The sequence below is a fragment of the Gobio gobio genome, assembly GCF_949357685.1.
Source record: "Gobio gobio genome assembly, chromosome: 16".
Taxonomy (NCBI): Eukaryota; Metazoa; Chordata; class Actinopteri; order Cypriniformes; family Gobionidae; genus Gobio; species Gobio gobio.
In genome coordinates, this window is record NC_137109.1 from 30,756,963 (window position 1) to 30,781,526 (window position 24,564).

Genomic DNA, 24,564 nt, shown 5'->3' on the forward strand with positions numbered 1-24,564 from the left:
AAAGTATAGAATATAATAGCATAGTTCTAATGGGGGCTCATTGTAACAGTGTGACCACATTCCCCTTCTGCACAACTGGGATTTAAAATAATTAAAATATTAAAAAATAATATAAGATTTGTCTTATTTTAAATAAACGCAAAAATCAGAGATGAAAAATAAACTTAATAAGTTTAATTTTGCTATGGTTAAATAAATGTTCAGTAATAATTAATTTGGACGCATTTTTTTTTCTATATAGTGTTGATATGGCAACTTGTACACACACTAAGTTTCCTCATCCTGGCATGTGTGGAAAGTGTGGAAGTGAGGACACCATGTGTGTTACAACTAACCCTGCGTTAGGTTGTGCACCGCTCTCCCTTATGGGAATTTTTGACAATTCTTCTAAAAGTGCATTTGTGAGGTCAGGCACTGATGTTGGACGAGAATTCATCCCAAAGGTGTTCTATCGGGTTGAGGTCAGGACTCTGTGCAGGCCAGTAAAGTTCCTCCACCAAACTCGCTCAGCCATATCTTTATGGACCTTGCTTTGTGGTGCGCAGTCATGTTGGAACAGGAAGGGGCCATCCCCAAACTGTTCCCACAAATTTGGGAGCATGAAATTGTCCAAAATGTCTTGATTTGCTGAAGCATTAAGAGTTCCATTCACTGGAACTAAGGGGCCAATTCCAACCCCTGAAAAACAACCCCACACCATAATCCCCCCTCCACTAAATTTAACACCCAGCACAATGCAGTCAGGCAAGTAGGCTACCGTTCTTCTGGCAACCACCAAACCCAGACTCGTCCATCGGATTGCCAGACAGAGATGGGTGATTGGTCACTCTAGAGAACACATCTACACTGTTCAGTGAGTGACAGCGTGCTTTACGCCACTGCATCCGACTCTCTACGAACTGTTCTTGAGCTAATCTGAAGGCCACACAAACTTTTGAGGTCTATAGCTATTGACTCTGCAGAAAGTTGGTGACTTCTGCGCACTGTGCATCTCAGCATGCACTGACCCTGCTCTGTGATTTTACATGGCCTACCACTTCGTGGCTGTTGTTCCCAATTGCTTCCACTTTGTTATAATACTACTAACAGTTGACCGTGGAATATTTAGTAATGAGGAAATTTCACAAATGGACTTATTGCACAGGTGGCAACCTATCACGGTACCACGCTTGAATTCACTGAGCTCCTGAGAGCGACCCATTCTTTTACAAATGTTTGTAGAAGCGTCTGCATGCATGCCTAGGTGCTTGATTTTATACACCTTTGGCTATGAAGTGATTGGAACACCTGAATTCAATTATTTGTAGGGGTGTACCAATACTTTTGGCAATACAGTGTACAGTATAAATATATAGTGCACATATATATATATATATATATATATAAATATATATAGTGTGTGTGTGTATATATATATATATATATATATACACACTTTAAAAAAAAAAAGTTGTTAGGCCATTTAAGAGGGTAAATTATGAAATAGCATATCAAAGTTGTTTTAATGTAGTTTTATTGAAAATGTACACCATGGAATCTTACTACAGTTAAATATTTCACAAATTTCTGGTATTACAGGGGTGGGGGTAATTGACATTAAGGGGAAAATATGGAAGATGACTAGAAAAATGTAGGCCAGTCTTGTTTCACACAGAAAATAGTCACTTGTCAATGTCATTAATCATTAAAACAGATTTCAACGTTGATACACCAAAATAGGTCCTTAAAAATTATATGTAGTGCACACATATGCATGAATGTCTGTACCTCATAACTGACTTACTTAAAAATTAAATGACTGTAAACCCTTGATGTATATATCAATGCAATATTTGGCAAAATGGGAAATGACATTTATAAATTGAATGTAACTGCACATTGTACCTAGAATAAATACACGTAATAAAATGGTCCAAAGTAAGATGTGTAAATATGTCTAAGCAAAGAATAACTCTTTTATAAACAAAATATGTTCAGGGCATGCAAAAGAACAGAAGATAAAGAATATAAAAAAGTGGCACTGAATGTGACCTACATGGTATTTCAATAGATGGTCCGGTACTCCCTAAGATTATATTTGAAATAAAATAACTATATTGCTGCGAGTATTTAAGACTTGAAATGTGTCCTGTAAAACGAAAAGGGCATTACAAAACATACAATACAAACCTCTGCGATTTTGCTCATGCTTTCAGATAAAGATTCTCATTTAAATTACAGTTAAATATCTCTCACCTAACACATTTGCTGCAGTAACCAGGAACTTTCGGGCCCATGTTCTTTGGATTTTCTCAATATTCACAGCCAGCGTGTCAAAATGTTTAAGTCTAATTAAAGATATTCTTACTCAACTTATCGTCCACATCCTAAATTAAACATAGTGTTTGCAAATAAGTTAGTATCCATTCGCTCTTCACAGTTAACACTGTGTTAATGTTGAGGAGTACATGCAGGTTTATTCACAAACACGTATCCATAAAAGAAATGAAACCATTTAATTGAACAAGGCAATATCATGTAAAATGCTAAACTAAAACTCAAAAGCATTGCTTTAGTTAACAGCCTTTCTATCAGAGCTTTGGCTCTGGGGTCGCCAGCAAATGATGTCTGTAAAAATACTAATGAGGGACTGCTTAGCATGCCCTAAATTAGGAAACAGAGCTAGTATTTGTTGAAAAATACCATGTTAAGCCCACATAAGGCCATGTTCAATAGGGCACACAGCATAAAAGTTTAAAAAAGAAAAAAACAGTTAAATAAAACATTCAAACAAGGCTGACGGAGTGAAAAAGACAGGAAGAAGAGTGGACGCTTAGTTCTCATGGAAGCTGCAATCCCCTCTTCCAATGGATGGCCAAGACAGAGTTAAAAGAAGCTAGAGGAAGAGAGGAGACACAAACGCAGATTAGAGAAAGTATCAGGAGGGCATTGAACTGGGCATCAGTGCCAGTGGGAAGACAAGTTTACATCAGTCAATTGGAAATGGGCACTCCGAATTTTCTTGTCTTTGCCAGCCAAAAGCATGAAGCATTCGGAATGTGGGCGGATAGGAGCACACCGTCCTTCTGCCTTGCTTCAAATGCATTGTGCATCCTCTTCACAATTTACTTTTAAACATGCACGGATTCGTTCAATGCAATGTTGCTTTCAGCTTGCGTTCTAAAAGTAATACAATTGTGGTCAAGAGTAGCCTAATCTAAAACATTTTAAGGAATAAAACAGCTTAATTGGGACAGTGATTATAATGATTGCATTTTAACTCCCCACATCTCTAAAGAGGCAAACATCTTAAGCATATTAGTAACACACCGCAAATAAGCACAGCCTTCAGCAAAGGTAACACCATAAATATAAATGTTAGTAAAAGCTGCAGAAAGAGCACACAATGAAAACACAAGAGGTGATCTATAAGAAACACAGAGGGCCGGGTCCACACTGCCTCGGGGTACCGGTTAACCAAAGAGTCTGGGCCTGGTCCCTTATCAAAGCCATACTACTCAGTGCAGAGCCAGGGATTACTGCAAAGGAAAGTAAATACACACACGGCAGTGAGCAGGGAGACTGGAGGGAGCAAGAGAGTTAATAAAAGTGCTAAATACCAATCACATCAATACCACTTGTTGAAAGAACAGCATCCAGATACCATCCAAAATAAATGTCATCCAGCACAGAACCAATAAAATCCCTTTGATTTTGCTGAACAGTCTGCTATCTTTAATTGTGACTTGCTTAAGAGACTGAAAATAATTTTATATATAAATAATGTAATTTTCTGCAGTGATAGATATAAATGGATTAAAAACTTAATGATCGCCTATAAATTTCCAGGATCTTATAATAAACGGCTTCATTTGAGTTGTGGCAGTGGTCAAGCAGCTCTTTGTTTGATAATACAGGCCACAAACCTTTATAAAAGTACATTCAAATGTAAGACTAAGCGAGTCTTATTAGATATGCTCAGTTAAGCATAAAGATATAGTGAATTCCTTTAAAGGTCCTCTCTAAAGTGCCATATTGAATTTAATGCAGATGAAAACGAGGCTGTGAGGGATAGACGTACAGTCTTTACAACAGCACGCCCTGTATAAAGGTCCTAGATCACAATTTCGATTTCAAAACTCGGTTTTATGGAGTTGAAGGTTTTTTGTGTTTTTTTTAGAAAGACTCGATAGCTGAACAATTGGATTGCGTCTTCTATTCTTCATAGCCTTGTTTTCATTCCTGTCAAAAATTCAATATGGCGCCATCCTGACTAAGGTCTATAAATTGAGGAATCAATATTTTCCAATACATAGCAAGCAAATCAAACACTGGCCATGTCACCCCCAGTGCATAAACATTTAGTCACAATGATATTACGTTAATTAACTGTTTGGTAACCATACACAATGATTTTCCACAGTTTTAAGCTTTATGAAAGAAGCTTTATTGGTCCCCTTGCAATTGATATTTAATGATTAGAAAGTGTGCTTTTATTTTTATTTTAATTTTGTGAAAAATAAAATATCACAAAAATAAAGAACTATAAAAAGGTGCTTACATTTAGATGAAATGTGCCAATATTAAGTTTTTCTACACTAATACAAGCATAGCAATAACATGTTTATAAAAAAACAAAAAAACAACAACATTGAGGTATGGCAGCAGATGACATCTGCATAACATGCATGAGCTAAAATGAGACAACAAAAAAACACTTCATTACTACTCATTCCTAAATTTTATTAGAAAACTGCAAAAACGCTTTAAAGCTCAATGACTGAACTGAAAGCAGCTCGTATATATATTCATATTATAGTACCAATGAAAATGATGGTACGAACAGTCAAATTAAATTTGTCTCATTTTAACCTGTGTACTCACTACTGCAACAGTAGCCATTTATGTTAAAGTTGATTCATACACTAGTCATGCAGAACAAAGCAATATCATGACATCATAAAGAATAGCAAGTAAAACATAGAAGAAAAAAAATGTAAAAAGGTTAAACAATCTAAAGAAGGATTCCATTCACAGTTAATATCCCTCCTCAGCTGTATTATGCGTGAAACTGGGGGGGGGGGGGGGGTAAAGGGGCGGGAGAGAGGGGGGAGGGAACGGGAACGGCATGGCTCAGGAACACTGAGGGGGGAGAGCTCATTCACAGCGGGCAGGGGGGGCACTTTCTACAGGAATCCTGAACTGGAAACGAGAGAGAAGGAAGATTATTGTTCCCTACAGGTTACACACTGTTGTATTCACACATTAATAAATAAATAAAAAGATCCAAATTGTTAGTCGTGCATCTGTTAAAACACTTGAAAGCAGTTGCAGGGGGTGTATGTGGTAAGGCTTAGAATTGTTCTCTTTGTGCTGGATAAAATGGACTACATTGTCTCTTCTGCTGTGTTATTTACATAAACCGGAGATCCCAACTTTAACATGTGTTATTTAACTATTACTAACAGGTCTGTGGCAAGGGATAGCTCACTCAACAACAGCTTATTTTAGGCCAAGTGTAGGACTAGTGTGACCCAGCTGTAGAAGCCGAGCCATTAAAGGCTCTTTTGTGTGAGATCGTGGAAGAGCAGTGGAGTGCAAACAACAGCAGATTGTTTTGGATTCAGATGGCAGATGGCTGCACATCACATCGGGAGCGCAATAAACTCTCGCCTTGCACTGGTGACATAATATCCCCTGCTGCTACCACAGACATTTTTCACATTGTCAGTGTTTAGGACTTTTAAACATGAATAGGAAACGTAGTAATTACTACTGCAGTGCATTAACACCGCAATTACAGGATCAGTGTAACTGACCATCATCATTACATGCGTTTTTGTAATTTAGTCCCCTCGTGCGAACGAGGGTTTGTGCCTTAAGAGATACTTTGAAAGCCTTACCAGCATAAGGTGACTCATGCAGGACTGGGAGCAGGTGAGGATGAGTTAACTGGAAAACAGCATGGATGAGACGTACATGACACGTGTACAAACTAGACAAGACACCTTACAAGCAACATCACAATGAATATTGCCCCACATGAGCACTGAGGAAAACTGTAACATTTTATCTTCTATGTGCAGGGATGAATATCACCCACTAGATAATGAAAAATGAAGTGGTAAGAAACAGTTCATTCTCAAGTATTGGATTTGGCCAAAGGGCCTGTTCTTGCACTTTATGCATTACAAAAATGCTTCCTCAGTATCTCATTCCTGTGAAATGTAACTTGAGTGTTTTTGCTAAAGCAGTGTCTGCTGCCTCGTGAGGACATACAGGAAGCTTAAGGGGAAAACGGTTAAAAATACAGCAGAGATCGATTGGGGAAAAAACAACAAAAAGGTAAACCTTGTCAGTGCAAGTGTCTTCTTCCAACACAATATTCAGGTGAATGCAGCGAATCAGCTTGAATACACAACCATGATTGATTACAGGCATTATTTAAGCAATTTATTTCAGCTCTAATTACAAGTACCATTTTTAGATTGAATGTGCATGACCCTTTGATTAAATATTGTACTGTTAATAAAGCAGTCAATTTACAAACCATGAAAATTGGTCGTAATTACATATAATTACATAGCATATATAATTAGAACTATTTAGAAATGTTCTATTCATACATGACTTATACCACACATCAGACTGGGTGATGTTAAGAGGTCCCAATTAAAGTATGCTATAGTTTCCCATAAATGGAAATACAGTTGAACAATACTATAAATGTATTGGATGTAACTGCAAGTTTTATATAATAAATGCACAATAATATGAATAGTTTCACTACAGTTCAAAAGTTTGGGTCGGTAAGATTTTTAAATGTTTTTGAAAGAAGTCTCTTATGCTCACAAAGGCTGCCTTTATTTGACCAAAAATACAGTTAAACAGTAATATTCTGAAATAAAATTTTAAAATGTAATTTATTCCTGTGATGGCAAAGCAGAATTTTCAGCATCATTACTCCAGTCTTCACATGATCCTTCAGAAATCATTCTAATATGCTGATTTACTGTGCTGCTTAATATTTTAGTGGAGACGGACACATTTTATCAGGATTCTTTGATGAATAGAAAGATCAAAAGAGCATTTATTTTAAATAGAAATCTATTGTAACGCAATACATGTCTTTACTGCCATTTTTAATCAATTTAATGCATCCTTGACTTAAATCAAGTATCAGTATCTTTACTGACCTAAAACTTTTAAACAGTAGTGTATTTATATGCTCAAACTAGACCTTTCATTTTCTTTTCACTGAACTGCAGACACGGTGTCAACACCATCCATCTGAATTCCATAGTTCTGGTAATGATCTAAATTCAACGTCACCTGCAATCTTACGCGAGTGGTCAATGAAATGCACAAATGTTCTCCTGCATCGTGATCGTCTGGTGTCTTGGGGAGGGAAGGTTGTGAGGGTTAAGAACCACGTGGAGAGGTCAATACTTACTTTTTCCTCTCTTTTTCCTTCTTGAGTGTGGAAGAGCTCCCTGCCTGCTGGGCCTGTGAGTGCAGCAGCTCAGCGGCCGTCCTCTTCTGCTTGAAGCCGTTCAGCTCGTCATCGAGAGACTTCTTCTTGTCCTCTAGTTTCTTCTTCTCATCCTGGTGAAGCTTCTTGAGACGGTCAAACTTTTCATGAAGCTGTGATGTGAACACCAAAGTGTCAGTATGTGAGCTGTTACTGAACAAACAACGCTTTATATCTACTGTAAATAGTAAATAGCTATTTATAGGAGTTAACACTTTTTTATACTGTTTAGTTGTATTTGATATTATAAATCATCCCAGATATACTGTAACACTTTCGGAGACCTTTATAACAAAATTGCTACAAAATTACTGGTTATACCTGCAAACAAACAAACAAACCTCTTTTTCTGCCTCTTTCAGCTCTGCCTCCTTTTCTTTGACTCTCTGGACAAACATCTGCCTCATCTCTTCCTCTTTCTTCTGCAGCTCACCCATGAACTCATTCCTCTTGGCCTCGTATGTTTCCTGAAGGCTGAACACAACAAACCAGATCCAAAAGATATTTAACCATTAATTTATACCAGTAAATGCAGACTATAAGTTATATACAAATGATAGAGAACTATTTCCAGATTGTTGGTGTGATCATGACTCTCTTCACCTGAAGGGTTTGCTGTCGGGGTCGGTGTCTTTGAATCCCATCTCCTCCAGCTTGCAGCGGCGGTATAGCTCATAGTGGCGAGTGTGAGTCTGCTCTCGCAGGTCCTCCATGTTGACCCTGATCAGCATCTCTCGCAGCTTCACAAAATCACAGTGATTCTCGTTCTCCACTGGAAAACACATGATATTCAATGGAAAATGAGCACTAAGTCTTATTGGGACATGAAAAAAAGAAGGGAATAACTTCCTCCAGGACATGCCACACACATTAATTACTACATTCCCTTTAAGGGTGGAGTTAGTCTAAAAGTTAGAGATATGGGTAGTTTATGGAAAAGTTCCAGATTATTAGTTCACGTGGCATACTGTACCAAATAAGAGTGGTTCACCTAAAACTACTTTAAGCATTCTTTTAATTCTTGTAGGTGTATACAGGAGACTGTAAAAAAAAGAATGCTTTAAAGAAATGGTGACCAGTTATAGAACTTATTTTATACCACTGAAACAAGGAAACCTTTCAGAAAAACATATATGACCTCTATTAACAGTCCGTTTGTATAACTCTGAGCAGCTGTGATCAAGTATTATTGACACTATAACATTCCCTGCAGTTGTTATTGTACTTTTTCATAAAAATGCATCCCTTTCTTCATGGTTTTAATCCAAGAAATTGTTCCTTTAATCAATTCAAGTAAACTATGTGCCCCAAAATCTTGAGTAAATGAATGACATGCAGCAGCAGTGGTGCATGAAAACACACACATCACATATATCCATTTTTTCCCTCAGTGAGTTCATCCTTGCAGCAAGCTAAATTAAGTAATACCACGTGTGCTGCCCCGCAGCCTCATGTGCCAACAGAGACAGAGAGAGCAAGAGAAAGAGAGATTCAGAGTGATGTCACAGACAGCCTGAGGACAGTCACAGCACTGCTGCTCTAATGTTACGCATCAAATCACTGCATGCATATAACACGCATCAATAAAGACTGACAGGACAAATTGTGAATGAAGTGAGCTGGACTTGCACAGCTTATTGAACATGACTAATGAACATCATTGTACTCTAGATCCTCTTTTTTCATAAAAGGGAAAAAGGCATTGCAATAAGCATGTGTAACATTCATCAACATGCATCAAAAAACATTCTGTTCCCAAACTTAAATTGTAGTGTATAGCAGATGTTTAATCTTTCACATCACTGCTCAGGATATTCATTAGTGAAGGGTTTGGGATTGTGTTATTTTGGTGCCATCATCCAATCAGCACTGTCCTGATGTAATTTTTCTGTGGCTCCACACTGGTTAGCCACATTGAAATTACAGCTGTTTTCTCTTTTTGACAGCCCTAATACATTAGCATTCTGCCCTTCTGTGAAAAATATGCAAGAAAGTGGATGGTATGCTGAGAGGGAGTGTCCAGACACAACGCTGCAGAAAGGGAGGGACGGGATGGGTTTGGATGTCCTGAACAAAGAGGCCATGGCCAAACAGAGGGAAGAGCTCAGTGTCATTTCCTCTGGAAGACGTGACCAGAACTTACCCTGAACGGTTCCCCAAGGGTACTGGCGTGCTCGCACCATCTTGTTCCCAATCTTCACTTCCTCAGTGCTTCCCACCACTGCAAAAGGCAAATGACCCTGCAGAGCAAAAAAAAAAAAAAAATCCCATAAACAAATAATTTAGCAGAAATACTGCAGTCTATTTTCAATTCTTACTGTAACAGACAAGATGACACAGCATTTAAATCCATATTAGTGAAATTAGTTACACATACCTACCTTTCAAAAGTTTGGGGACAATACAAAAAAACCCTAAAGAAATTAATACTTTTATTCAGCAAGGATTAGTTAAATTGATTAAAAGTGATAGTAAAAGCCATGTTACAAAATAACAAAATTTTTATTTCAAATAAATCCTGTTCTTTTGAACTTTATATTTGTCAAAGAATCCTAAAAAACTGATCAGTTTCCACAAAATGAATGAATCAGTTATCAAAAAAATAAATCAAACCCAAACTTTTGAACAGTAATGTAACTAAATGCACTCGTCTATCAATCAGTCTTGGTCTCAGATACTAGGAACACAATGAGGAACAATATAGTATCCTCCTTCCTACTGAAGCACTACGTCTCACAGTAGCGAAGACCTTGTAAAGAAATCACCTTGTTAAGATGCTATTTACAAGACAAGAACAGCGTTTAAAACCACTGAGAAAGAAATGAGGGCACATCCCATTTGAACCAAATGGGATTTGTCCTGAGGTCAGCTAGCTTTGTTTCCAATGGTTAACCAGTACTGGAAGACCCCCACAGTAACCCCGCAGGCACAGGCTGTGTGGTGAAAGTGACATTCATTCATTGGATGTCATGCAGCCTGCTCTATGTTGTTGGGAGTGTGCATTGATGAAGAATGCCTCCCCTTTTGTGGTGTCATTTCCTGTGAGCAAACACAGCAAAGAAAGCTGGACCCCATATGGACTCTTTCTCACATAAACTGCGATGTGATACGCAAACTGGACGAGCACTTAAGTATAAAATATGGCTGTGTTGTCTCCAAGCAAAACAGGACAGTACATTGACTACGTAAAAGAATTTCAAGTGGAATAGGAACACATCATTCATTCTTAATCTTGTTTATCTAATTTCATAATACCAACAAACTTTAGAGAAGTATATTTTGTTATCTTATATAGCACATAGTAGATTTTAGACATAGAAACATAGCAGCACATCTTTTCTCAATTATCAGCATGATTTTAGGTATCGCTCATATCCGAAACACATACAGTGTGGAATGAGTTATGCACTAAAGTTTAAAGAGTTAAGGGTCTATTAATATTAATAACTTACAATACACTTTAAAAGCACATCTTGTTTAGTGCATGTAACAACAGGAATGAATACAAATGAATAACATTTAGCATAAAGCTCCTCACATTCATGGTTGAGTTGATCTCTGCCACAGTCTCATCGTCGGTGGGAAACTGGTAGATCTGGACACCATTGCTAACCAACTCACTCGTGATCTTGATTTTGAACTTTGCCAGTTCACTCTTTGAGATGGCATCTGACTTGGCGATAATGGGGATGATATTCACCTGTATATAATAGGAGAAAGATTACTTGTAATCAGAAATTGAATCAATATATATTAATATGACTTAAGATGTTGACGTCAACCAGAAACAGCAGTGGACAGAAGATTTCAGTGCATACTGACATATAAAACCTCACACGGCTATGGTGAGTAAATATGTCCACTTCAGATAGCTAACGTTCAACTACTCAGGCAGTAAATTACTAAATTTGGACGCAAGCAACTGAAAGCTACCTCAGAACATCTGGCTGAGTCCAGATAAATATAGACACTGAGATTCTCTCATCATGTCTTTTATGCTTGAGCAAACTGAATAAATAGCTGACATATTACAGAAAAGGCTGAATTTACTTTATGCTATATGCAGATGCTGCTGCAGACAAAAAATGAAATGAAAATGACACAAATAGATATCCTCTTTTTACATTTTTAATAAGGAGGAGCTAATCCAATCAAAATGAACTCTATAGAACCATGTGAAAGCTTACATAACCTCAGCCTGCTCACATCTGAATATGCCCTCAAACTAGGGGTGTAAATCGAACGGTTCATCATGATCTGATATTGAGTCTCATAACCAGCAATACAAGATTTGCTGACAAACATAAAAAAGTATGCGATACAATTAGATTCATAATTTTGTCTGTATTTGTCAGTTCAAGCTCAAAAGAAGAGAAAGAGAACTCGCTCTCTGTGTGCGCTATGGATGTGTGTGCACAGAAAACTTCTCACACAGATCCTAAGTGATAATTTCCTAAATCATTTCTCTTTTACGTCTTTGTGACGGTGCAGCACTGCTCCGTTTGGGACAGTGACAGTACCGTCTTTCCGCATCTGTCTAGTCCTTATTGTCAAGCACTGACAGGTGAGTTTAAATGAGAACGCACGTGTTGGTGCCGGTAATGCATAGAGGGACAGTGCGTGAAGATGTGGAGAGAGTCAAAGTAATGGGGTCTCTTGAAAAAATATAGGTGAAGGTTTTTTTACACGACGCAACGATAGATTTTATCCTTAGTCAATTGATCAATGTATCGATAGATGTGTTGAATTCAGCATATGCAGCTATTTGCTATTCACTTTGAAACCAATTCAGAGAGGGTATTTAAAGCAATAGTTCACTTAAAAATTTACATTTGCATCTTTGTAGCTTGAGAGCCCCAGTTCCCATTCATTTTCATTATATAGAAAAGAATGGCCTGGATGTACGTCAAACATTCATCCTTTGTGTTCCACAAAAGAAAGACATACAGTTTGGGAACAGCATGAGGGTTAGTAAATGTGTTTTTTTTTAATGGTTTGGATGAATTATTCCTTTAATCTCGGGTCTCATATTCAAACACCCCTCTTCCCACATGACTCTCTATCACATACACACACACACGCAAACACAAGCAAAAAACACACACACACACACACACACACACACACACACACAACCACCCACCTCCCACCCACACAAGTGCACATATGGAGTGCTCTGATCCCGATCACTCAATTTTTACACTCCTGCCACCCACACCAACATCTAAGTACTATTCTCAGTAGCTTGGTCAGAATGGTCACTAGCTTTACGCTTTGTCTGTTTCCTGTAATTTACTACTAACGAATTGTGAGGTTAACACAGACACTTCAAAAAAAGGTTCAGACACAGTGCGAGTACACAGGATACTCTACTCAAGCATGCGAGGCTACTGTTAGTTTCAGCTTCAGATCTAAGAGGGCATCTTTGCTCATACAGTCTGTCCAGCACAGAGAGAGATGAAACAGAATGCAGTATTACACAGCTGACCTTCACTAACTCCATTTACAGATCCAATGACATTAAACATGGCATAGCCATCAGCTGAATGCTTAATAACCCACATCTTAAAACAACTGCTCTGCACAGTCAGTGAAACAGTAAATAATGCTAAACAACATATAGCAGACATTAACTTCATTAAATTAAAGCTGATTTTTGTAATTCCTAATTTTGTAAAGATTATCATTTTTTAAAATTATGTAGTCATATAGTAATGTGTTTTTTGATTGACCACACCACAGTATTAAACACTTTCATGTCTCTACCATTGACCATATAATCATACTTGTCAGTCCCGAGTGTGTTCAAACATTTGTTAAAAATAAAATGCATCACCAACCTTACTGTCTAGCTTCTTCATAGTAACCAAGTCAAGGGACTTTAGCGAGTGTCCAGTGGGAGCGATAAAATACAGACATGCATGGATCCGTGTATCATGATAACTGTGTAGAGTGCGTTTAATCTTCAGTTCCTCTTGAAGGTACGCTTCAAACTGAGTATCGATGAACTCCACAATAGACTTGTAACTGCAAATTGAACAATGAAAGAGGGGGAAATATTTCAAAGGTACTTAGAGGCACAACACAAACACAAAAGATAATAGTAGCACTAAAATAAAGAGGAGTGTTAATATAGTATAAGCTTCATGCTTATTACAGAACTGTAAAATAAAACTTTGTGAGCTTTGACGGGAAAAGGTACTGGTTGGGGTATCTATAAATAGTTGGATATGCTAGCTTAAGACCCATGAAAGCCCATCTTTAGGTAAAATAAAGCCGGTCACAAGCATTCAGCTTAATAACATGCTGTTTTAGCAGAATCTGAAAACAATCTTTATAACTGGCACATTCTTAGCCTACGGCATCAGAAACCTGAAAGTGGGGAATCTCATGTCATAATACCATCCAACCTCTATATTATAATGAGCTCTGCACACAAAAGGGTCATATGACAGCAACTGAGAAAAGCAGGAACAACAGAGTTCTCTTTTGTTTTGTTCTTATGAAAATTGCATCAAAGGCTCTAAAGTCCCAAAGAAAACAGGGGCTTTAAATGATACATATACATATATATATACATTATTCAGGGCTTGACATTAACTTTTTTGCTCTCCTCCAGCCACTGTGGCTAGTGATTTTCCAAAGTTAATAGTTACAATTTTGACATCGATACCATGGGGAAAAACTACCATATAGAAATGTTTAATATTCATAATATCTCATTATTTGACAGCAGGTATATTAGGGTGCTGTTACTTTAAGACATGACACACGAATCACTGAAATCCACCCACATTTGGCAGGTGTTAATGTCAAGCCCTGTTTTTATATATATGTGACCATGGACCACAAAACCAGTCATACGGGTCAATGTTTTAAAATGGGTTTTATACATCACCTGAAAGCTGAATAAATAAGCTTTCCATTGATGTATTGTTGGTTAGAGTTGGATATTTGGCCGAGATACAGCTATTTGAAAATCTGGTTCTGAGGGTGCAAAAAAAATCTAAATATTCACAAAATTGCCTTTAAAGTTGTCCAAATGAAGTCCTTAGCAATGCATATTACTAATAATATCTTTTTTTATATATACATTTACAGTAGGAAATTTACAAAATATCTTCATGGAACATGAGCTTTACTTAATATCCTAATGATTTTTGGCATAAAAGAAAAATCGATAATTTTGACCCATACCCATATTGTTGGCTATTGCCATAAACATACCCATGTGACTTATGACTGGTTTCGTGGTCCAGGGTCACACACAGACACACACACACACACACACACACACAAACACACGTCTTTCAAAACAAAAGTCTTGCATTAGAAAAACAGAATTAAGCATGTTGTTGTTCATTATGTTTCTTTGACTACTTACTCCTTTACTCACTTAAAACAGTAGTGTGACCCAACAGTTGAGAAACACTGCATTAGAGGGTAGCGAGCTCTATGTATTCAATTATATTAATCAATTATATTAATTCAATTATTATTTTATTCAATTATAACTATTTTAACTTCATTTCTGTGTAAAGCACTTTGAATTGCCACTGTGTATGAAATGTGCTATACAAATAAACTTGCCTTGCCTTGCCTATGTAGAACCATATTTTAATGTAACAGGAAATGTAGTTTAATAATTTATTATTGTACAATTAAAAAAATATGCCAGTAATCTATCACAATAGCTTTGTTTCCATCCACCTATTTTTATGCTCATTGAGATAATCGCATTTTAAAAAAAGAAAAGAAAAAAAAGCCGAATGGAAAATGTAAAGATGCACATAAAAAAAACATGCACATAAACACGCACCAAATCTTGATACGCATCAAAAAAGTAATGCGTCTTTGCGTAATGTGTAAGACCATAACGGTTTTACACAACTGCGTTCCCAAACAGCATTCAACCTCTGAATGCAAGACGCCATGACCACTTTTATTGCGTATCACCTGCGCACTCTGTGGCGCAAGTTAATTATATTAGGGATGCACGATATATCGGCAACATATCGCTATCGGCCGATAAATGATTATTTTTGATGTTAGCGTTATTGGTCCGATAAGAAAATTTGACCGATATAGTCAAGCCGATAGATAATGTATTATTTCCTTCAGCTGAGACAGACGCGCTATCCATCATGATGGGTTTGAATTGCTCTAAATATAATTGGAATCACTTCGAAAAGTTGAAGTATTGTTCATTCATTGTTGGTTAACTAATGCTAACAAAAATTAAACCTTACGGTAAGGAACCTTACACTGGTTCAAATAGGCTACTGTAGTGTATAGGTTTGATTTATGTTGAAGTGTTTGGGACATGGCTTTTAATGGTGAGCCTTTTGTTTTTGTAATCAGGGTCTCAAAGTTTATTAAAATTTGTATTTAGATTTATCGGCCAATATATCGGTTATCGGCTTTCAAATATAAAGAATTATCGGTTATCGGTATCGGCCAAAATTTTCATATCGGTGCATCCATAAATTATATACGAAAAAGACCCAAAGTGGCTACTCCTACTGCAGCCAACTTACATTTTTCTCAGTGACATTTGGCACCAGTCTATCAGGAAGAGACAATTTGTTCTCTTCTTCTCACTAGATGGAAACGAGGCTTTATTCGCATATGTTTTATGCAATATTCCAATTTTGACCATAAGTTAAATTCACTACTTTGATGGAAACATGGCTAATGTTCTTTGACCAATGACAAATAAAGCTGATCCTGAAAACACATCTAAGGTTTATCTATTATGAAAATAATTTTGCCCAAAAATATTTGATCACAAGCAGATCTCACCTATCCTCTTTGTTGATCTGATCTCCAAAGCCTACAGTGTTGACCACAGTGAGCTTGAGGCGAACGTTGCTTTCCTGCAGCTCGTAAGTGTTGGACTTGAGCTGCACTCCAGGCTGATTGTGCTGTGTAGGTTCACCTTCAAATTTGGTGTTGAACAGGGTGTCCATGAGGGTGGACTTTCCCAAACCAGTCTCCCCTGTAACAAAGACAAAACAATAAGCTAGGGCTGTTTAACGATTACTTGCGACTAATCGCATCCAAAATAAAAGTTTGTGTTTACATAATATATCTGTGTGTGCTGTGTATAATTATTATGTACAGTATATATAAATACACACACATGCATGTGTATATTTAAGAAAACATCTTTTTATAAATACGCAGATATGACGCAATTGACAGGTGACTTTCTCACACGTCCCGGTTCCTTGGTTAAAATAGCAATTTTCTCATGATTTACAAATAGTTGGAAACATTGATATTGTAAGTACTCAACTGAACAAAATATATTAACACTGGCCTAGTGGTTTTTGGATATTTACTGAAAAAATGTTACATAGAGCACCTTAAAACAGCCCTACAATAAGACCACCTGATTTGTAAGATAAAATAACACCATACTACTCAAATAATTAAACATGGTTTGATATGTAATAGCAACTGGAAAACTGGGACAGGATAAGGAATTTTTTACATAAAAATTACACACATCAGCACAGTACAGAAGTGCACCATTTAGCTGATGCATACACTTCATATTTTAACCCACATAATCTGTGTGTAAAAGTCTAAAAGCCATGCAGCAATCCTGGCTATTCTTGCTCTCCTGACAACCACAAGCACAGTAGAAATGGACATCATGTAACACCACCAGAATGTTAATTATATGGATGGCTAACATTTGCCATTTCTTCATAAACTCAGCCTGCAGATCCCATTCCCACGAGCCCCTGTAAAGTTTTCACTACAGGGCCAGGGCAGGCATGGGCAAAAAGCCTGGTCTGATGCTTAAAAATAAAGCAGCAATTTCCCAGTCAGATCAAATGCTGATTAGCAGTGACTATCAAAAGGTATGGATTTCCTGAGACTGAATGAAAGGCAACCCATTCAAAGCTGATGGTTATATGAATCACAAACATCTCTCTTCTCCAGATAATCACGGCGAGACATTTACAGCATGCCAAAGTACTCAGTGTTCACTAAACCTGAAGCTGAACCTTAATATGAATGATCAGGAATGAAGAGAAGAAAGGCTTGACAACAGACCAAATTCACTTTATATTAGTTTCTAGAGAGTTTTGTGGTCGCATCCTTAGAGCTTTAGCAGAAATGGACTAAAAGCCCCGGCAGATGCTCTGAACTTTAGGGCATGCTAACAAAGAATCTGAAACAATGTCTTCGTATAAATATTTCAAAGGCGAAACGAATAACAAAAGCATGAAGACTTCATAGTACCATAAGCGCAAGGATTTAGCTAGAACTTCACTTGGGTTATTGACGAGCTCTTACTTAGGGGACAGAATCATATGCCTTTTCACAGTTTGCTGTAAACTCACCTCACACACCATACTGTTAATTTTACAGAAACATTTCAATATTTGTATATATTTGACCAAAGGCTGCAACTCATTGTTTCTGTTGTCATGCTTTGTACGTGAAAATGCATAACCAGGCAGTCAACACCACAAAATAAACTAAGACAGGATTATTAAGAACTCTCTCATATAAAGTTTCTCTCTTTATGGTTTATTGTTTTTGTTTTGTTGCAGTCAGACAGGCTGGTCTAAGCATTTCAGAAACTGCTGATCTTCTGGGATTTCCACACACAAACAGCTCTAGGGTTTACAAGAATGGTCCAAAAAAGAGAAAATATCCAGTGAGCGGCAGTTCTGTGTGCGAAAATGCCTTGCTGATGTCAGGGGTCAGAGGAGAATGGCCAGACTGGGTCAGCTGATAGAAAGGCAACAGTAACTCAAATGACCACTCATTATAACCGAGGTATGTGGAAGAGCATCTTCTTAAGCATTGTTTAAACGCCACAGCCTACACCTGAGTATTGTTGCTGACCATGTCAATCCCTTTACCCATCTTTTAACGGCTACTTCCAGCAGAAAAACACGCCATGTCACACAGTTCAGATCATCTCAAACTGGTTTCTTTAACATGGCAATGAGTTCACTATACTCAAATCACCTCCACAGTCACCAGATTTCAATCCAACAGAAAACCTTTGGGATGTGGTGGAACGAGATTTGCATCATGGACATGCAGCCGACAAATCTGCAGCAACTGCATGATGCCATCAGGGTAATATGGACCAAAATCTCTGAGGAATGTGTCCAGGAGCTTGCTGAATCTATGCCACGAAAAATCAAGGCAGTTAAGGCAAAAAGGGGTCCAACCCGATATACTATCTTTCTGTACATAATAAAAAGTGGCCGGGGTAAGTGTAAATAACTTTTATAATTGTATAATTGTAATATAATTGTAAATTCACAAATAAGCAACCGTTTAAAAATAAAATATACTACAATGTTGATTTTTAATACTGAACATTTATTTAACATAATACTTACCTGTTTGCGTTTTATGTATTTAAATGAATACACTGCATTTTAGACAAAACATTTGATCAATTCATCCCTGGGAATCAAACCAATGATCGTTTTTTTCTGGTATGTTACCAGTTAAAGTGTTAAAACTAATACAGGTTTAGCCCGATGACATCACTGACCTGTTACTAAAAAGAAGGGTGCGCCTGCACACTGCATCAGTCTTAGACTCTGCCTTAAGTAAAGGTCTGACTTCCTCTACATTCAATTACCCAATGCATTATTATTGCTTTGTGCGAACATCATCCTTCTTGTAAAATCTTACCACAACATTACACCCGTACAACGTTAAACAACTTTGAACTGAAATACAGACACCAGCGCTGCGGCTGGTCCAATCTAAACAACATCTGGATTTAAGAAGCGAATTCAGATGGCACAGCCTCTCTGCCAAACTAACACACACATGCATGCACCTGGTTAAGACTTACTCCCACAACATTTATCATTATAACTTACTGGGACAGATCTGAAATGACACAGGCTACTCTATTTCTCCTAGAAGGCGTGTCTGTAGTATGTTTTACTGACCGGTGTTTTCCAAAAGCATTGTAAGCCAAGTTGATCGTAGAGAGCATTGGTGGTAATGTTTTTATGATCTACTTAGACTTACGATGCTTTTGGGAAACACAGCCCAGGTCAGTAAAATACAACACTGCCATAACAAATAACATGCATAAATGTATAATTTAAAGACGATTTCCCCTATTTTTTGATAACTGTTTTTAGAGGCAAAGTTAGTGAAGATTTATAATCTCCAATCAGCACATGAAATCAGGATATGAATCAAATCAAATCTCAAGTTCCTGCAACTGCTCTCCATCAGTGCATCAGTATTTAGTAAGTGGGTCACAGGACAGAATCAGTATGCGTTCACAGTGAAGGGGTGTGACATACACTGAAGCAAATGGTTAGTTTCGCCCCAAGGAAAAAAGGAGCTTCTACACGACACACTCACCCACACAGAGGATATTGAAGCAGAAGCCATGGTTGACGGACTTGTTGACCAGCTGGTCTGGCATGCTGTCGAAGCCAACATGACCAGCAAGAGGGACGGCACGTGCACCCTCTCCCTAAAACAAGATGAAAAAAGCAAACCATATCAAGCAAGACAACTTTCACCAATACAGATCCTTTGAAGGGTTTCTCACTGTCAGCAATGGAAAGTATTTGTAAGCACCTAGATTCATGAGAGTGCCAAAAAGAAACAATCACTTTAGTACGTAAAAGGTACGCAACATTCAAACACATAACCTAGGTAAGCTCTTTGACATAAATTGTAATACTGTAGTGCAGATCTCGAAGGTTCAGCTCTGTGCACTTCCTCTTTCCTGTCTGATCTCAACAGCCGAAACCACATTTAGGCAAACACACACGTAAACCATTTGCAGTCACAGACAAATGTTAACGTTATCATGTAATACAGGTATCTGTGCAACAAATCGGTTGTAAATAACGTAACACAAATGTCAAATCTCGGCCATATTAGTCTTCAGCATTTCCTCTACCATTGTTCACACAGGTCTGCCACCTGGCCTGCAAAAACTCTGGCAGGAAAGGCTGTCTGCCCACATTTTACAGCATATCCTTTAGTGTGTGTGTGTGTGTGTGTGTGTGGGGGGGGGGGGGGGGGTTGCATTTGTGTGACCTATGCGATGAGCAGAATGAACATGCCAATTAATTTGATTTCTGCTAAAATAACACTAACAAAAAGGAAGGGTGAGCATTCAGTCAGCACAGGTCTAATGTAATAAAGTTATTATTATCATTATCCAACTGGAAACATTTCATTAAGTTAAACTGCAATGAAAGGCAATCAAAAGCACATACTTTTCGGGGAAATGAACCAAAGCAGATGATCAGTTCTGTTATGAGGATTACTGTGGAACCATTAACATTAGCGACGAAATGCACATTTAAATAAATATAAAACAGGCAACTAAGAGAAGCCAGACTGTGAGAGCATCTTATTGACTGAACAAACAGTCACAATCTGACCCACATGTGCAACATTCCAAAACCAGACAACTGTAAGGAGTCCAAAGGGGGGTCATCATGACTGCAACACCCCACTGGCTGCTCTGTAACCAGAAAATACTGGTTCAAACCCCTGGTTTGAATAGTAAAGACTGATTTAAACGTCATTTATTACAACTAACAGCTTGAGCTCAGTCTCGAGCCTGCTCACTAGAGATGTACTCACAATGGAGATGTCAGAATGCACAGAACATAAGCTGCTACAAAATAAAAAGGTTTAGCATGTCAGTTTCTGACATGAATGTACGAAATACTTCATAATAGACAACGCCCAGCGAGCATAATGATACTAATACAATTAAAAATAACGGTATTGGACGCGCTAGAATTAAATGGATTTCACAACACATTGACGCTCGAGAACGCGTTTTATTTATTTTTTTAAACCGTTGGTTATGATAATTCATCAGTCGTGGTCACTTCAAACCGAGATGATCGTCCGTTATTGTTGGCCCTCAACATCAAGCCATTTCCCCCAAAACAGCTGCGTGGCGATAAAAGTATAATTTAAAATATGCAACAAAAACGTGATTATATATTCGAATAATTTACATAAACAACACCAGCTGTTTTAAATACTGTATTATTGATTGGTTTGTTGATAATGGGCCATCACGTTCACGAATAGATTATTAGCGAAAGCTATTTTGTTATATATACTGTATGTTACACCGGCAAAATAACTGGTACAAATTCGTCAGTCTAGTTAGGTAACCCGAGAGCACATCGTTGTAATAAGACAGAGCTCTTACCGCTTGTCGCGCTATCTCAGTGGCCGCCATGGTTCTCTCCTGCATCAACCGTTCACAGGAAACTGCAGCAGCGCGCAGAGTGAAGCTACGGCGACGAACTCAGATACGATGGACTGTACCATTCATGACTGATGCCATACTGTTATTTTGTTATAGGACAATTTTTAATTGTGATAATTTAGGAATTAGCCCATATGCAACATACACGTAGTTTGATGCGTACAGCGTTCAGAAAACTCATAATAATAAATACATAGTGCCACAACACGACCCCCATATTTCATTAAATGGTACAGTCTTCTTCATCTTCAGCTCAACAGCTACAACGCATGTTTCCACAGGTCTAATAACTATAGTAAAGGATGCTGAATGGCACTTTTCACAGATTATATCTTAATTATTCGATTTTTAAAAGAAGTAAAGATTTGAATGCAAATGTGGAACGTAGGTCTAACCGTTTAATAGTAGCTAAGTCATAGTAAAAATTTCCGAAACCCATTTAAACCCATTTTACTTTCGTTATATTATGTCATTGCATCGTGTTATGACGTATATTCTAAATGTTTCATATTAATTTTTATGAATATTATGATGGTAATGTTGTTGATTGAATGTGATTTATTTGAAAACTATAACGTAACATTTTATAAAGTAGCCTGGCCTATAAAATAGATTTGAAATTATTTGTATTTTATTTTATTTTAAATCATTATTGAATTAACTTCCGTCTCGGTTCAATCGGTCAGCTGAATGGTCACAAGTGTCGTGGGTTTGAAGACAAGTGTTGATTTAGACAGTGGTATTTGAACTTTAGACTTTATGAAGGGGAGGGTTTGTACGTCGGAAATGGCCACTGAGAGTAGTTTCGGTTAGCTCACAGAACTCATTTTCTGACTCGTAGAAAGGACATTTTGTCGTTTAACTAAGCGTTCAAATGTTTGTGAAGCCCAATAAACCTACTTGGTTGAACCGTGCATAGCAGCTTTATTCAGAGGGACGAGAGAACAATAGTCTACTTTGAAAAGCTGTGTGCGGACAACAGGTGAGTCGGAATCTCTGATGAGTTACCTGAGATACAGGTTAGATTCACTTAAACTTATCAATAAAACTAATAGCGAATACTCGTAAAGCATTATGAGGAGAAACGATAATAATCGATGTAATTTTATTTTTCCGACTTTAATCGACCATTGAATTTATTAAACGTATAAACTAAACTATGAGCTTATAGATTCAAAGATTGAATAATATGATATTGTATAGGCCTATATGTAAAATAGTCATTAATGTGAATGCTTTGTTTTAAAAGCAAACGTAAAAAGAGGAACACAAATGAAATGAGGAAGAAGTGCTCGTTTTTCCCCCGAGAGAAAACAAAAACATTAATGTTGCTTAAATAGCCAGTGTTGTTTTCCTTTTAAATAACAATTATTAAACTTATTTAGATAGTGAGTCATCTTATTCTATTTACGCATGTTATACTCCTTTTCCCCACCCAGATTTGAACATTTATAGCCTAGAGGAGTGAATACAAGGAAGATGGTTTTTTCTGGTTATGTAAGCCTCTTCAATTTGGATCTTATCTAAATAACTTCCCGGGGACCTGACAATATGTATGAGGGGAGCAGCAGTGGGCTCATCAGGTCTGAGGAACATTTAAATACCCCTGTGGGAGAAGCAGCACTGCCCTCAGAAGAACCAGATTCAGACTGTAAAGCCCCAGGCAATAATGGAAGTAATTCAGATTGCCCTACAAACAGGATAACAAGCCAGTTCCGCTCAAATCTTGAAGAGAGATTCTCAAGACATGGTGCTCGACCCGTGTCTCCTGCGCTCAGCGCCTCCTCGCGCAGATCCAGACTCCAAAAACAGCTGGATGTCTGCGAACCGGGCAGCAGCGCCTCCCGCAGACTCTCCGTTGACGCTTCGGACAAGGGCTCCCTCACTCCCGCTATGCGTAAGAAGTATTTAAAAGAGCTGTTTCTGAATAACAAATCTGGATTGTCAAGTATTTTATCATCCAAACACAAATCGTCAAAAGAAGAGGAGGAGGAAACGAACGGCGACACGGTGAACAGCAGCGCGCTCTGGGCGTTGGATCCGATGGAGCACGCGTGGATGCTCTCTGTTGTGGATGGGCATTATGACACTATGGTGGAATTTCTCGCTGAAGATCCCAGTTTATTGAGCAGAAAAGACTTCATAAGTGGTTTTACGGCTCTCCACTGGTTGGCCAAAAATGGAAAGGATGAGACACTGATCAAGCTTCTCAGGCATGCTGAAAAAGAGAGGCTGTCAGTGAATGTGAATTTGAGAGGCAGTGGAGGTCTGACACCTCTCCATTTGGCTGCCATGCATGACCAGTACATGGTGGTGAAGATTTTGGTTGGCGCATTCAGTGCCAACCTAGACATCATGGACTACAGTGGGAAAAGAGCATGGCAGTATCTTAAAAACAACGCACCAAGAGAAATGAAGGAGCTTCTGGGAGCCTGGGATGATGAATACTCCATAGGGCATTTGAATATGAATAACAGTGCAGGTCAAGCACAAGCAGATGAAGTACATACTCAAGCAAATAGAGACGAGGTGGACGGCTCAGGAGGAATTACACGACAGCGATTCACATCATTTAGGAGGCTGTTGTACAATGTTGGTCTGCTTGAAAAGATGTGATGCTTTAAGACCAAAAGTAGGACAATACAGTTATACACTTGAAATGTTTAATCGGAACAAGATTTGCATGGTAATATAGCAACTACTTAACCTGATAACAGTGCTGTGTGTTATGAACTGTAACATTAATAAACCAAATTGCAAGGAACAAATTCTGGCAACATTTTTTTTTTTA

General features: G+C 37.8%; 2 protein-coding genes across 7 annotated transcripts; one reads left to right on the forward strand and one right to left on the reverse strand.

Moving 5' to 3' along the window:
- Positions 1-1,477: 1,477 nt before the first annotated feature.
- On the reverse strand, positions 1,478-21,783 carry septin6 (septin 6). 6 transcript variants are annotated; one of them, XR_013818214.1, is made up of 11 exons: positions 21,714-21,783; positions 19,883-19,997; positions 16,313-16,508; positions 13,351-13,537; positions 11,049-11,210; positions 9,654-9,750; positions 8,114-8,282; positions 7,852-7,984; positions 7,433-7,623; positions 6,331-6,387; positions 1,504-5,181 (listed from the first exon to the last, which is right to left on the reverse strand). XR_013818214.1 is itself a non-coding variant. In XM_079839504.1 (11 exons), the coding sequence occupies exons 1-10, from the start codon at positions 21,756-21,758 to the stop codon at positions 5,928-5,930; spliced, it is 1,299 nt and encodes a 432-aa protein (XP_079695630.1). In that variant the 5' UTR covers positions 21,759-21,783; the 3' UTR covers positions 1,504-2,875; positions 5,883-5,927. The 6 variants fall into 6 exon arrangements, 5 of the variants coding, with proteins under 5 accessions (XP_079695628.1, XP_079695630.1, XP_079695626.1 ...); XM_079839504.1 differs by lacking the exon at positions 6,331-6,387 and adding an exon at positions 5,883-5,931 and having other exon boundaries at positions 1,504-2,875; XM_079839503.1 differs by lacking the exon at positions 6,331-6,387 and adding an exon at positions 5,883-5,931 and having other exon boundaries at positions 4,406-5,181.
- Positions 21,784-22,532: 749 nt separating this feature from the next.
- sowahd (sosondowah ankyrin repeat domain family d) lies at positions 22,533-24,535 on the forward strand. The gene is made up of 2 exons (XM_079838713.1): positions 22,533-22,755; positions 23,213-24,535. Exon 2 carries the CDS (start codon positions 23,325-23,327, stop codon positions 24,387-24,389), a length of 1,065 nt encoding a protein of 354 aa, XP_079694839.1. The 5' UTR covers positions 22,533-22,755; positions 23,213-23,324; the 3' UTR covers positions 24,390-24,535.
- The last annotated feature ends 29 nt before the right edge of the window (positions 24,536-24,564 follow it).